The sequence below is a fragment of the Anser brachyrhynchus genome (assembly GCF_964034855.1).
Source record: "Anser brachyrhynchus genome assembly, chromosome: 23".
Classification (NCBI taxonomy): Eukaryota; Metazoa; Chordata; class Aves; order Anseriformes; family Anatidae; genus Anser; species Anser brachyrhynchus.
The window spans coordinates 3,749,995-3,762,996 of NC_137716.1; the positions used below are offsets into that span (position 1 = coordinate 3,749,995).

The window sequence follows — 13,002 nt, forward strand, 5'->3', positions numbered from 1 at the left end:
GCCCCGGCTCTTTTTCCATAGTCTCCAAAAGCCATGCTCTGAGAGGGCCCCAAACCATTGCGCCGCATAATTGTGGGTTCTTATCAGAGACCTCCAAGGAAAAACCTCGCGCGGCCTCTTTGTGCTCAGCACCATCTCCCTGGACTTGGCCCTTCTGGTGGGAAGGCGCGATGGGGAACAGCAGAGGCAGACCCAGCCGAACCAGCACAGCCTCTGCTACAAACCAGAAGAATCGAAGATGAAAATGGGGGGTGTACAAGGCAGGGACTTCTCAGGGCCCGTCCCCACCCCGCTGTCCCAGTCCCGGGCTTTCTGCCCTGCGTGACACGGCAGAGAGCAACAGGGGAGGGAAATCCGTGCCGGGCAATGCTTTGGGGTCCACGAGGAAGTCCTGGGGGGCTGCTCGTTGGCCTCCCCCAGTTTTTGGAGGCCGCTTCTCGTCGCAGCGTGGCTGACAGTCCCCACCTACCGGCCTGCGGCTCCTTTCTGACCCGTGGCTGGACGCGTGGGAGCCAAGCGTGGGCACACGGATGCTGGTGGCGAGGACATGGCCCAGCAGAGCTCCCTGTGCCCTCCGTGGGTCGGAGGCTGCAATCCCGCTCCTCTTCCCCATCGCCCTCCTCTTCGCTCACGGGGCCACACACCGCGATTTTTTGCTTTCCCCGTGAAAAACCACAACAGGGAGCGAGAAGGAAAAAGGCGTCGGATGGAAAATACCCCGGCTGCCTGCTGGGGGGGTGGAACCAGCTAATTTCATGCGTCTCCTCCTCGCCAGAGTGGGGTCCCTCCTCACCTGCTCCTGGGCACGGTTTCCTGCACCCCGAGCCAGCAGCGAGGAATCTGATCCAGTTTAAAGGAGAGGAGCTTGTCCGCGGCTCGGAGCCCGGCTCCTGTCCCAGGAGGGACCCGCTCGGAGCCGGGGCAGGGTTTGCCAGCTGTCTGCTCCGATCTCGGCCCCCGCCACCTCCCTCTGCACCGAACGGTGGTGGGGGGCACTCAGAGCCCTGCGCGGGGGGGATCCCCCCGCAGGCAGCGCCGTGCTGGGGCTTTCCTCCCAAGGGTTTTTTCTCGGGGGGGTTGTTCCCGCTGCACCCAACCACTGCTGCATCGCTGCCGGGTGCCAGCATCCTTGCCCAGGCTGTAACAGGGCTCGGCGCTGATGCCCTGGGCTCCATAGGGAAAACGTGGGTGGAAAGCCCCCCCAGAAAGCCATTTATGGGGCGCTCGGGGGACGGAGTGTGGCTTATGTCTTGGGGTCACTTGCTTGTGCCTACCCGAAGGCTGCTCGGTGCTGGGTGCTCCATCCCTTGGCACCCCAGCAGGCTGGAAATGCCATCCCTTACCATCTGCTGAGCTAGCTGAGCCCGGGGAGAGCTCAGCATCACCCGCCAGCACCCAGCATCGCCGGGGGGACACCGCCCCCCCAGTTTAGGGACATGGAGGGGCTGTGCAGCAGCAGCAACTGCTGGCTTCCACCCAGGGCTGCCACTGCACACCACGCTCTGCACCCCCAGGGGCAGCCGCCTTTGGCTGCGACGTGCACCAAGCACCCCAGCACCCAGCCGCTGCTCCCCGGGGCAGGGCCGGCACCTCGCCGTCACCGGCGCCGCGTCCCCGGGGAAAACAAGGAGCCGAGCAAAGCGCCAGACCCGGCTCCTCGGGGGCCCCGCGCCAGCGCTGGCTCCGAGGACGGGACCCTGCTGAGCTACCGAAGTGCTAAAAACGAGCCTCCAGGCCCTCGCGTGAGCTTTGTGTCACGCTTGGCATGGCGAGAGCTCGGCTGCAGCGTGGACGCGGGCGCCCCGCCAGGAAAAACACACGTCGCGGGGGAAAGGTGCGGGTGCGCACACCCGCACGTCCTGGCCCTCGAGCTGGGGCAGCTGCGGCGCGTTACGGTGACAAGCATTGTGCACGGCCTCCTCGGCACCTTCCCCTCGCTAAATTGGGTGTCTTTGGGTGTTTTTAAATGGGAAAAGCCCTTTTTCCACGTCCTATCTTCGCATTTATGCGTGACACGGGGTCACCAACCCTCTCCCCCAGGAACACCACACCACTTTTGCACTAAGTTGGACTCACTGGCCGTTTCCTCCTTGCTCAGCTTGCAAAGGCACGCACCGGGCTGGGAAGGGCCCTGCACCCCCGCCACCAGCCCCACGCGGGGGCCCAGACCCACTCCCCACAAAGCCGACGACTCCCCAGGTCTGGTACAAACCTTTTATTTTCCCTCCCGCACTGCCCAGCTGGACCCAGGCTCCGCAGGAGGCTTGGGGCCGGGTTTGCTCTTTGGAACCCAAACCGATGCGGGATGGGTGCTCCCCAGCCACGGTTTCACCCCCCAGGACCGGGCACGGGGGGGAGCCACGTGGCCGAGACAACGACACGGACTGCACCGAGCTTTACACTGAGCTGAGCGGCCACAAAGCGACACCGAGACGTGTACCCCAAAAACGGACACGAGCCCCCCCACCCGCAGCGCCTCCCCCCAGCCCACACCCCCAAAACCCAGATATGTTGCACGTGTGATATGGAGCAGCACAAAACCGGCGGGGGCCGGGGCCAAGAGCCTCCCCTGCCCCGCAACGACACACACCGCAGCCCCCCCAAAACGGGGAGAGCGTAAAAACCGAGGGGCGGAGGGGCACGGGTAATAAGTTAATCTGTACACGTGTGTTAGGTGGCTGCGGGGAGGCAGGGACCGCCACCACCGAGCTGTCCCCAGGGGTGTCCCCACGGGGTGCCAGGGCCCGAGGGTGCGAATCAAACCACGAAACGATGCACAAGGTGACGGAGAAGGGTGGGAGATGGCGAGATGGCCCTGCCTGCTCTGAGCCTCGTGGAGCAGGGACCGGGACCCCTCCATGCCGAGGGGCTGCACCGGGGCGAGCCCTGAGGGTCTCCACTTGGCCGGGAGGTCCCGGGGCTGGCCCCGGTCCTCGCCCCTCCTGGGGACCCGGAGCTGGTGCCACTCGGAGGCTGAGCCGCTCCGGGATGCGGGCAGAGATGCTGAGCCCCGGACGGAGACATCCCAGCACCTCTGCCTGTGCTCGGATGCGCCCCAGGAGCACGGGGCAGGGAAATGCCACCGCGTCCCCTGCTCGCTGCCACCAGCGCCAGATAAGCCCCGAAGCCTCACGGAGCAGGGAGGGGAAGGATCCATCCCGGGGCCCCTCGGCAGCTCCTGCGAGGGGCCGGCTGGGTCCTCGCGTGGGCACGGAGGCGGCCAGATCCGCCGCTCTCTCCGGCTGCCAACGCCAAATCCATTCGCCACGTTTCGGCTCCCCGAGGCAATCGGCTCCGGCCGGCGGAAGGGAGTTCCCAGGGCCGGAGCCGGCGCCTTGGAGGCTCAGCCCAAGGTGGGAGGCCAGGGATGTGCTGAGCCAAAGCCCCGAGCGCTGCAGACGTGCTCCATCCCCCACCGCAGCCGGCTCCCTCCTGCCCAGCGCTGGACCCATGCCCGGAGGTCTGGGGGGCCCCTGGGGGCTCTGCTCCGGAGCAGACGGGCTCCCCCCGGCCTCCCCGCGCTGGCAGCCCTCTCTTGGCTCCAGAAACCAGGAGCCCAACACGCAGCAACGTTAACGGAGGAGGAAAAGCTCCAGGCTGGCCCTGGGGGCGACGGCGGGATCCAGCCAGGATCCCCCCACCACAGAGGCAGAGCCCACCGGGAGCTGGGGACACGGGGGAGAAGAGCGGGACCGGGGACACCGGCGTGGGGACGGTGACAGCGAGGTGGCAGGGAGGTGATGGGGAAGGGGCAGGAGAGCTACAGGACGGTCTTGTCCAGGTCGACCTTGAGGGGCAGCGGCCCCGCGTCCTCGCCGTGCGCGGGGCACAGGGTGACGGCGATGACGGGCGGCAGGGGGAAGGCGCCGGGGCCGTCGAGGTCCTCCAGGTACTCCTTGTCCCCGTTGATGCTCAGAGGCTGCAAGAGAGGCAGAGGGGACCGTGCAACCCCGGAGCAGGGGACAGGACCCCGCCGTCCCCGGTCTGAGGACACAACAAGCAGCCTGGACGTGACGGCGACCCCATCGTGGGGACTGGGGACCACAGACCCCATGGCCACGTCCCAGCCCTCGGATATAACGCAGGGACACGGGGTGGTGGGGACCACCGACGGGACCTCCCCGTTGACTGCGCTGAGCACCGCTCGCCCCATACCTGGGTCTTGACGTGCTGCTCGGGGGCCGTCACCAAGCTGGCGCAGCTCAGCCACAGCATCACCATGATGGAGAGGAAGAGGCAGGCGGCCAGGATCCAGCGAGGAAGGCCCGAGCGCCTGTAACACCCCACCGCCCCCCGCCAAAGAAACAGGGCCGGTTTATGGCAGGGCTCTGGCTATGGGAGGGGGGCGGCCGGCCCCACGCAGCCCCCCCCCCCCCGTGCCCCGCGCAGCCCCGCGGCACCTACTTGGCCATGCAGCCCAGAAAGTCGTGCTCCGGCTGCGGCGCGTCCGCGGGCTTGGCTTTGCCCCGCGGCTCCTTCCCGGGGGGGTGCTTCTCCTCCTTCTGCCGAGGGCCTGGCAGGGAGAAGGGTGATGCTGAGCCCGGGCACCCGCTGCACGTTTGGGTGCAGGGGTGCTGGATGCGTCCCTCTCCCCCCAAGGACCCTCTGCTGGGGGGGCACAGAAGCCCCCGGAGGCTCCTTGCAGAGGGTGCCAAGCACGGTCTCACTCCTCCCTCGCCCCCCAGCATGGGTGCAGGGTGTGGGAAGCGGATCAGAGCCGAGAAGCGGGTGATTTGTTTCGCTCTGGAGAAATCGGATGGGAGCCAGGAGGGCTCGGAAGCTCCCAACCACCTCCCCGACAGCCCGGTGCCCCCCTGCACCTGCGTGGGGCTGCGGGGCGCGGGGGCTGGCCCCCGGTCCCGGCCGCTCCGGCTGGGTCATCTGCACCTCGGGCAGCGGGAACTCCATCTGGGGCTGGGACTGGAGCGAGGAAAGAGGGAGAACGTGGTCGGTAAGGGGGTCCCCAGCCTGCTCAGCACCCAGCGGGGAGCAGCCACGGTTCCCCCCCCACCTGGAACACCACCACTTTGCCATCGTCCGCCTGCAGGTAGAAGGTCCAGGTGGAGGAGATGAAGCTCTGGGCAGAGCTGACGATGTCGTTGCAGAAGGTGGAGACCAAATCCAGCACGGAGAACGGCGGCGCCTTCACCTCCGGGCTCTGCAAAGCAGCGGGGACAGCGCGTCGCCGGCGTCCCCTTGCCACCCACCCCAAGCAGACAACGTCCCACGAGGAGAACGTGGCCGGGTCGAGCTTGGTGCTCATCTCCAAGCCTCATTTTCCACCACCACGCAGCTACGAAGCGAGCAAAGGGCTCCTTGCAGGGCAGCCACCTGCGCACGGATCCAGCCGGGGCCAGCGCCCGCGGTGTCACCCAGCCCGCGGTCCCCACGGCTGTCACCCGGCCCCGCGCTCGCAGCAGCGCTTTAAACAATAGGAGCGCAGCGGCCGAGATGCCGAGGGCGTTTCTCTCCTGGCAGCGGCCCCGTGCCCTGGATTCTTGGCTGTCTCGGCGGTTTGTTATTTTTAAAGCATCCCTGCTGGAATCCGCTTGGCTGCTCCCTGCCACTGGCTTCGAACATTTTCCGACAGCCCCTTGCACGGTCAAACCAGCAAACAGGAAATAAATAGGTCAGATTCTGTATCTAATTATTATGCTAAATCTGCTTTGCCTGCTTGTCTGGGAACCCAAAGGAAAAAGGCTTTGGGCAGGCGAAGGGGGTGACGGCACGTTCAAGGCTGGGGGCCGGCCGGGGGACAGCGCAGGCGTTTGTCCCCGATGCTTGTCCCCAACCCTGGGGCTGAGGCTCTTAGAAAAGGGCCAAAATGCGGCTGGGGAAGGAGCCCCGTGCCTTACCCCTGCCTTCCACAGCACAAAATCATCTCAGTCTGCACGCGTACGGAGCCAAGAGCTTCTACCTTGGGCCAAAGTCTAATTTAATTAATTGGGCAAAAGCCGGATTAATTAAATGTAGGAGGGAAAGCGTTGCTAATTGCTGGGACGGAGAAAGGATCAAAACTGGGGGAATCCACGACCATACCTGGCCAAAACCTCCCAGCTGGGGAACTCAGCGGAATCGCCCTGTCCCAAACCAACGCCTGCTCGAGCCCAATTAACCACAGCACTAATTAAGCAGCACCATGGGCCCACCGGGGACAGGCTGGGTGGGAAGGGGCGGGCTGGGGGCTCCCCATCTCCCCCTCACCTTGTCCATCCTGCTCTCCACCTCCGGCAGCTGCTTGCGGCACCCGGTCCTGCAGCCGAACCGCTCCTGCGCGTTGCTGTAGGCTTCGGCGCACGCTGCGAGATGGAGAGGGGGGCGCTCGGTACGGAGCCAGGGTGCTGGACCTGGGCTCCTCACCGCCCCCAGATTCTGCCAACAGCACCCCCAAGCCCTGGCACCATCACGAAGTTGTCCCTTCCCCCAAAAATCCCTGGGGAAACCGGCACCGTTCCTGTCTTGCACCCACAGGGTGCACGCTCGCACCCACAGCGGTGCGCAGGATGCGGCCCCGGGGCGCAGCGGAGGCAGGGAGCCAGGGAGGGCGGAAGGCGCCGGGGCGGTGACAGTGGTAAGTGGAGGAGCCCCTTCTGGACAGCGTTTGGGGAGCGGGGGCCGCTCGGCCGCCGGCTGCTCACCTGCTTCACACTCGGCTCTGGTTGTGTTCAGCGCCGCGCTCGCATCCACGAAGTGACAGATGGAGAACAGCCGGCAGCCCCGGTAACAGGCGTTGAGAACAGCATCCTGGAGGGAGGAGGAGGACGGCGCGGAGCTGGCACCGAGCTCAGCCTGGGGGCTGCGCCCGAACCCCGGCACGACCCCCCCCCCCCCCGGCACCGCAGGGCCCCGCAGGGGTTGGGGGCCACGCGCTGGGGGCCAGCACCGCCGTGGGTGCGCGCACAACGCGGGGCGCTGGTGGCACCGGGGGAGGGAGAGCCGCCGTCGCAGCCAGGCGTGCGTCCCAAGGGAGGTCTGCAGGCGGCCTCGTCCCCAGAGAGGACAGGGCAGGTCCCCGATCTCTGTCGGGCATCCCCTGTCCCTACACGTGGGCGTGCTGGCAGGACGAGGGGGGGGTGCTGGAGGGAGTTGTGGTACGTGGGGGGGGTGCGTGGGGGCTGTGTGTGCATGGGGTGTGCGTGCATGGGGTGTGCGTGCATGGGGTGTGTGTGCATGGGGTGTGTGTGCATGGGGTGTGCATGCATGGGGTTTGTGTGCAAGCACGGGGTTGCACGTGCATGGGGTTGCACGTGCATGGGGTGTGCGTGCATGGGGTTACACGTGCATGGGGTGCACGCGTGCACAGGGCTCCGTGCATCCATGGGGGCCCGGGAGCACACTGTGGGGCTGGGAGCACACCGCCGTGCATGCACCGTGGGGGGGGTCCCCGTGTGCATCTCCCCATGGGCTGAGGGTTAATGGGGGGGTGTCTGTGCACCTGCAGGCAGCGCCAGGAGCTGCCCCCCTTTGCCTCCAGCACCCAACAAGCCCAGCTGGGGGAACGTCCCCATGCCCACCCCCAGGCAGCAGGGGCTGTGCAGGCTCCTGCCGAGGCGTCGGCCTGGATACGGCCCTGCTGCGCGTGGTCCCCAACCCCGCTCCCCTGCAGCGGGGCCAGGACCCGTCCCAGCCCTTTTTTTTCTCCCTCTCGCAGGCGTTACAAAGCCTTGCAGCCGCATCGGGCCCAGCGCTTGGATTGCATCCTCCGCGTGGCCCCACCACCGGCTGGTCCCCAGCACGGCGTGGATAGCAGGGCTCCGATCCGGGGTTTTCTGTGATGCTCCGGGTCCGGCGAGCCCCACTCGCCTCCACCTAGATCCCTGCATCGGTGCTGGCCCCCCCAGCACCACCTGCTCGCCCCCAGTCCCCATCGCCGCTGGCCCCATCCCCACTGGTCCCCAGCCACCGCACCCAGGGGTGGCTCTGCCCCGGGGCCTCGCCGGTGCTGGATGTAGGGGGGGGGGCTGGAGGGGGGCTCGCCGGGGGCACCCCAAACCCCCAGCGGGGCTCGGTGGAGCGCGGCCCCCACCCCAGGCACAAGCAGCCCCCGGGGTCCCTGCGGGATGGCGATGCCTGGTGCTCCCGGTACCGCCCCCCTCGGTGCTCCCGGTGCCCCCTCCGGGTGCTCCCCGCGGTGCTCCTGATGCCCTCGGTGCTCCCCCCCGGCGCTCCTGGTGCTCCCCCCGGTTCTCCCGGTACCATCTCCCGCTTCTCCCTGTGCTCCCCCCCGTTCTCCCGGTGCACCTCCGGTTCTCCCGGTGCCCCCCCCGGTTCTCCCGGCGCCATCTCCTGGTTCTCCTGGTGCTCCCCCCGGTTCTCCCGGTGCTCCCCCTGGTTCTCCCGGTGCCATCTCCCGGTTCTCCCGGTGCTCCCCCCGGTTTTCCCGGCGCCACCCCCCGCTTCTCCCGGTGCTCCCCCCGCTTCTCCCGGTGCTCCCCCCGGTGCTCCCGGTGCCACCCCCCGCTTCTCCCGGCTCTCCCCCCCCGCTTCTCCCGTTACCCCTCCCCGCCTCTCCGGGTGCTCCCCCCCCTCCCCCCCCCCCCCCCCGGTGCTCCCCCCCCCCCCGCTCCCCTCTTCTCCCGCCGCCCCCGGTGCCCGCCGCCCGGCCCCACTCACGGCGGCGGCCCGGTGCGGCAGGCTGCGGCCGCACTGCCGGCGGCAAGCTCCGGTGTCCCCGAGCTGGGGCGAGAACGGGTCGGTGGCGGCGGCGGCGGCGGCGGCCAGGGCCAAACCGAGGGCGAGGAGCGGGGGGGGCCGGGGGCCCGGGGCCGCCATGGCGGGCGCGGAGCGGCGCGGAGCGGAGCGCAGCCACCGGCACCGGCACCGGCACCGCCGCCGCTGCCGGCCCCGCCGTGACGCGCCGTGCGCCGGGAGGGGGCGGCGGGGAGAGCCGGGGGGGGGGGGTGGGGGGGCCGCCGCAGCCTGCCGCAGCTCCGCCGGCACCGGAGCGTGTCCCCCAAAAAAAATAAAAAACCGTGTCCTGGAGGGAAGGGGGGGGGAAGGGGGGCACCGGGGGGTGCGGGGGGACGGGGGGGGTGGAGGGGTGGAGGGGGACGGGGGGATGGAGGGGGACGGGGGGGATGGAGGGGATGGAGGGGGACAGGGGGATGGAGGGGATGCAGGGGGATGGAGGGGGATGGAGGGGATGCAGGGGATGCAGGGGGATGGAGGGGATGGAGGGGGATGGAGGGGGACAGGGGGATGGAGGGGATGGAGGGGGACAGGGGGATGGAGGGGATGGAGGGGGACGGGGGGATGGAGGGGGACAGGGGGATGGAGGGGATGGAGGGGGACAGAGGGATGGAGGGGGACAGGGGGATGGAGGGGATGGAGGGGGACAGGGGGATGGAGGGGATGGAGGGGGACGGGGGGGTGCTCGGGCACCGGGGGGTGCAGCAGGACAGGAGAATAGGTGGGTGCAGGGGGATGCAGGGGGATGCTCAGGCACCAGGGGGGTGCAGGGGCACAGGGGGATGCAGGGGGATGGGGACAGGGGGATGCTCGGGCACCGGGGGGTGCAGCAGGACGGGGGGATGGAGGGGATGGAGGGGGATGGAGGGGATGCAGGGGGACAGGGGGGTGCTCGGGCACCGGAGGTGAAGGGGGACAGGGGAATAGGAGGGTGCGGGGGGACAGGGGGGTTGGAGGGGGATGCTCAGGCACCGGGGGGGGTGTAGGGGGACAGGGGGATGCAGGGGGACTGGGGGTGCTCAGGCGCCGGAGGATGCAGCAGGACAGGGGAATAAGAGGGTGCAGGGGGATGCAGGGGGATGGAGGGGGATGCTCAGGCACCGGGGGGTGTAGGGGGACAGGGGGATGCTCAGGCACCGGAACAAGACGCAGCAGGATGGGGGGACGCAGGGGGACAGGGGGATGCAGGGGAGCAGGGGGTCAGGGAGATGCAGTGGGGCAGGAGGATGCAGGGGGACAGGGGGGCAGGGGGATGCTCAGGCACCAGGAGGTGCAGCAGGACAGGGGGATGCAGCAGGATGGGGGGAGGCAGGGGGACAGGGGGATGCAGGGGGACAGGGGGATGCTCAGGCACCAGGGGATGCAGGGGGACCAGAAAGCACGGGGGGGGGGGGCTGGAGGGGGCCAAGGGACACAGAGGTGGAGGAGGACCGAGGGATGGGGGAACACCAGGGGATGCGCAGGGACAGGGAGGTGCAGGGGGACTGGGGAACGGGGGGACACCGGGGGTTGCAGGGGACCGGGGAACGTGGGGAGGCAGATGCAGAGGGATGCAGGGGACCAGGGGATGCAGCAGGACTGGGGGATGCAGAGGAACTGGGGGACACTGGGGGGGCACCCAGGGACTGGGGACCACTGGTGCTGGTGGCGCAGAGGGACAGGGGCGCAGGGGGGCCGGGCTGTGCCACCCCCAGGCCAGCATCCCCCCAAATTTCGGCTCCCAGCCAAGCCCCCAGCGAGGCCAGGTGCCGGCGGGGCCCCTTCCCAACGAGGGCGCGCTGTCGGGCTCCCCCCAGCACCCCAGATTTACAGCTTTTATTTCCCAGGGTTTCGGACACATCAAAGGCACGGGGCCGGCCTCGCGCCCGCTGCCGCTGCACTGCCCATTAGCCTTATTTATGGCAGCACCCCGAAGCGGGAGGAGGAGGAGGAGGGGGGCTGGGGGCTCCGCTAACCTCCAGCCCTAATGGGGAACACATGGCAGGACCCCAGCCCGGGGAGAGGGGGGGGCTGGGGGGGGCCGGATCCCCTCGAGCATCGCTGCCCCCGGCTCCTCTCCTCGCCCCGCTGTGCTCCGCCAGCTTATTCATCTTGTTAATCAAAGCAGGGCGGGGGGGAAAACGTGCTCTGGAGGGGCTCGGGGGGGCTGTGGGGTTGGCTCCGCTCCCCTTCATCCCCTACTAGGCACCCCCCCCGCCCCCCCCAGCCCGACGGCCTCACGTCTGGCCCCGGTGACGAATGGCGAAGAAAATGGGGCAGATTGGGGGCTGCCGCCGTAAATCACGGCGCCGTGCTGCAGGTGGGGCAGAGCCGCTGCCCTGACCTGGGGGGGGGTGGGGGTGGGACACAAAACCCGATGGCACAGCGTCGCTGGCAGCACCGGGAGCACTGGGAGCACTGGGAGCACTGGGAGGGAGCGCTGGCAGAGCAGCCCGTGGGAAAGGCTCGCGCCGCACCTGCCTGCAAGATGCCTGGCCCCAGCCCGCGCTCCTGGCCCTCGATTCGCTCACGTTTAATAATAATAATAAAAAAAAAAACCCTTCCCAGGCCACAATATCCCAGTTGGCAAATATTTACCGCCGGGTAATTCCCGGCCCTCCCTCCTCCCACCCCTCTCCAGAACCTCTCGATGCCTTCGGCACCGCTGCCCTACATTTGGCTTTTGGGGCAGCCCGGGCTCCTGCCACCGCCGCCGCGTGCCACCCCGGTGCCACCGTGGCCACCCCCGGCCCCGCACCCCGACACCGGCCCCGGCGCTCGAGCAGCCACTCGATATAAGTGGCATTTTTTTCCCCCCCTTTTCCAGCGGACGGCGAGGCGGCGGCGGGGCTTTTTGTGCTTCCCAAAGCAAACAGAGCCGGCAAGGTGCGGCCGCCCGCCGCCAGGATGCCGTCGAGCGAGGGGCTGCGCCGGGTAATGGGGGGGGCACGGAAGGGGTTAAGCGGGTTATAAATTACCCACGAATGTGGAAATGTTGCAGAGAGGAATAGAAAGAAAACTCTGACTGCTGGATTCTTTGCATTTCTAGCCTCTTTATTTTTCCCACAGGTCACTTTAAAAGGATGCAGGCAGGCAGACAGCTCCGCTGCGCCTTTCCTCGGGTTTTTTTCTCTGCTTTTTTTTTTCTCGTTGTTTGTTTTTTACACCCTGGCCCTCGAGCCAGATACTATCTCTGTCCAAGGACTTTATGGAGCGAGCTCTGGCTGGGAAATCAAGTAATTGGATTAATTCAGGGTGGATGTGCCGGGCCCGGCCCCGGTGCCACGCGACGCGGCGCTGGCAGGAAGGTGACAGCGGGAAGGTGACAGCGCCCCGGCCCAAGGGCACCCGCTGGGGTGCGAAGGGAGCAGGATCCGTCCCCAGGGTGCCCAGCCCCGCTTTTGGGGACACCGCTGGGGCCACGCCGGGGGTCCTGGCTCCGTCCCTCCGCATCCCGCTGGGCAGAGCGAGGAGCTCTGGGCCCCATGGCCGCATCCTGCCCCGCGCCCCGAGGATGCCAAAATAAGGCAGAGAGGCCCTGGGAAGGGAGCTCCAGTGCTTGGGGTGGGGGTTAAAAAGAGCGGGGGGAGCCCGACCGCTCCAACCCCCTTGGGACCACCACGGGCTGGGGGGGGGGAAGCAGGCGGCTGGGCCGGATCCTGCCTCCCCGGCCGATGGCAGCGCGTGCGGCGGCTCGTGGGCTGGACGCGGCGGCCGCGGACTCAGCGCTTTAAAGGTCACTGTCAAAGGGCAGCGCTCACCACATCTGTTTTCCGACGGCCGCACTGACTCAGAAGGCGGCCGAGCGCCTCTGTCATCTCCGGCTGCTCCCCGCCGACGGCCGGATCCTGCCCCCGGCCCAGCACCGGGTGCCACCGCCCCGACGCTGCCCGGCTTCGGGGACCGTGCCCCCCTGCCCTGTCCCCATCCCACGCCCTGCCCTATTAAACCATCGGGTCCGAGCTCTGCTGTGGGTTGGGGAGGGTGAATGACAGCAGCAGGGACACGGGGACACGAGTCCCAAGGGTGCCACCAGCGGGGACCCCTCCTGACACCGCTGTCCCACCCCCCCGACACCCACGGGGACCCCAAGAGGCCACGCTCGGGTCAAGACCCCCACGGCGGCCGGGGCTGCCGCTCCCAGACGGCGAAGTTTCCCATGCTGGGTGTCTCCCTGCGGCTGACATTTTTGGGAAATTTCAACAAAAACAGTTCAGAAGCTTCCAAAAAAACAGGACGATGGGAAAAGGCATTGTTTGGTCTCTCTTCTTTTCTTTCTTTCAATCCGTGCAGGCTCTTCCGAGGGTGCCCAGCACCTCTGCACCCATTCCCATA

The 13,002-nt window shown here is 68.0% G+C and overlaps 1 protein-coding gene across 2 annotated transcripts; it reads right to left on the reverse strand.

Annotated features, from left to right (window-relative positions):
* Nucleotides 1–2,200: 2,200 nt before the first annotated feature.
* On the reverse strand, nucleotides 2,201–8,875 carry TMEM59L (transmembrane protein 59 like). Of its 2 annotated transcripts, none has more exons than XM_080565980.1 (8): nucleotides 8,614–8,875; nucleotides 6,639–6,744; nucleotides 6,205–6,299; nucleotides 5,012–5,158; nucleotides 4,821–4,920; nucleotides 4,405–4,513; nucleotides 4,156–4,273; nucleotides 2,201–3,919 (listed from the first exon to the last, which is right to left on the reverse strand). In XM_080565980.1, the coding sequence occupies exons 1-8, from the start codon at nucleotides 8,770–8,772 to the stop codon at nucleotides 3,761–3,763; spliced, it is 993 nt and encodes a 330-aa protein (XP_080422106.1). In that variant the 5' UTR covers nucleotides 8,773–8,875; the 3' UTR covers nucleotides 2,201–3,760. The 2 variants fall into 2 exon arrangements, with proteins under 2 accessions (XP_080422106.1, XP_080422105.1); XM_080565979.1 differs by having other exon boundaries at nucleotides 4,156–4,296; nucleotides 4,404–4,513; nucleotides 8,614–8,863.
* Between the last annotated feature and the right edge of the window lie 4,127 nt (nucleotides 8,876–13,002).

Coding starts and splice junctions, on each gene's coding strand:
- TMEM59L (XM_080565979.1), bottom strand. CDS start 8,772: ATGGCGGCCCCGGGCCCCCGGCCCCCCCCGCTCCTCGCCCTCGGTTTG. Junction 6,300..6,638: donor CAGAGCCGAGTGTGAAGCAG/GTGAGCAGCCGG, acceptor TCCATCTCGCAG/CGTGCGCCGAAGCCTACAGC. Junction 4,921..5,011: donor GCAAAGTGGTGGTGTTCCAG/GTGGGGGGGGAA, acceptor TCCTCGCTCCAG/TCCCAGCCCCAGATGGAGTT.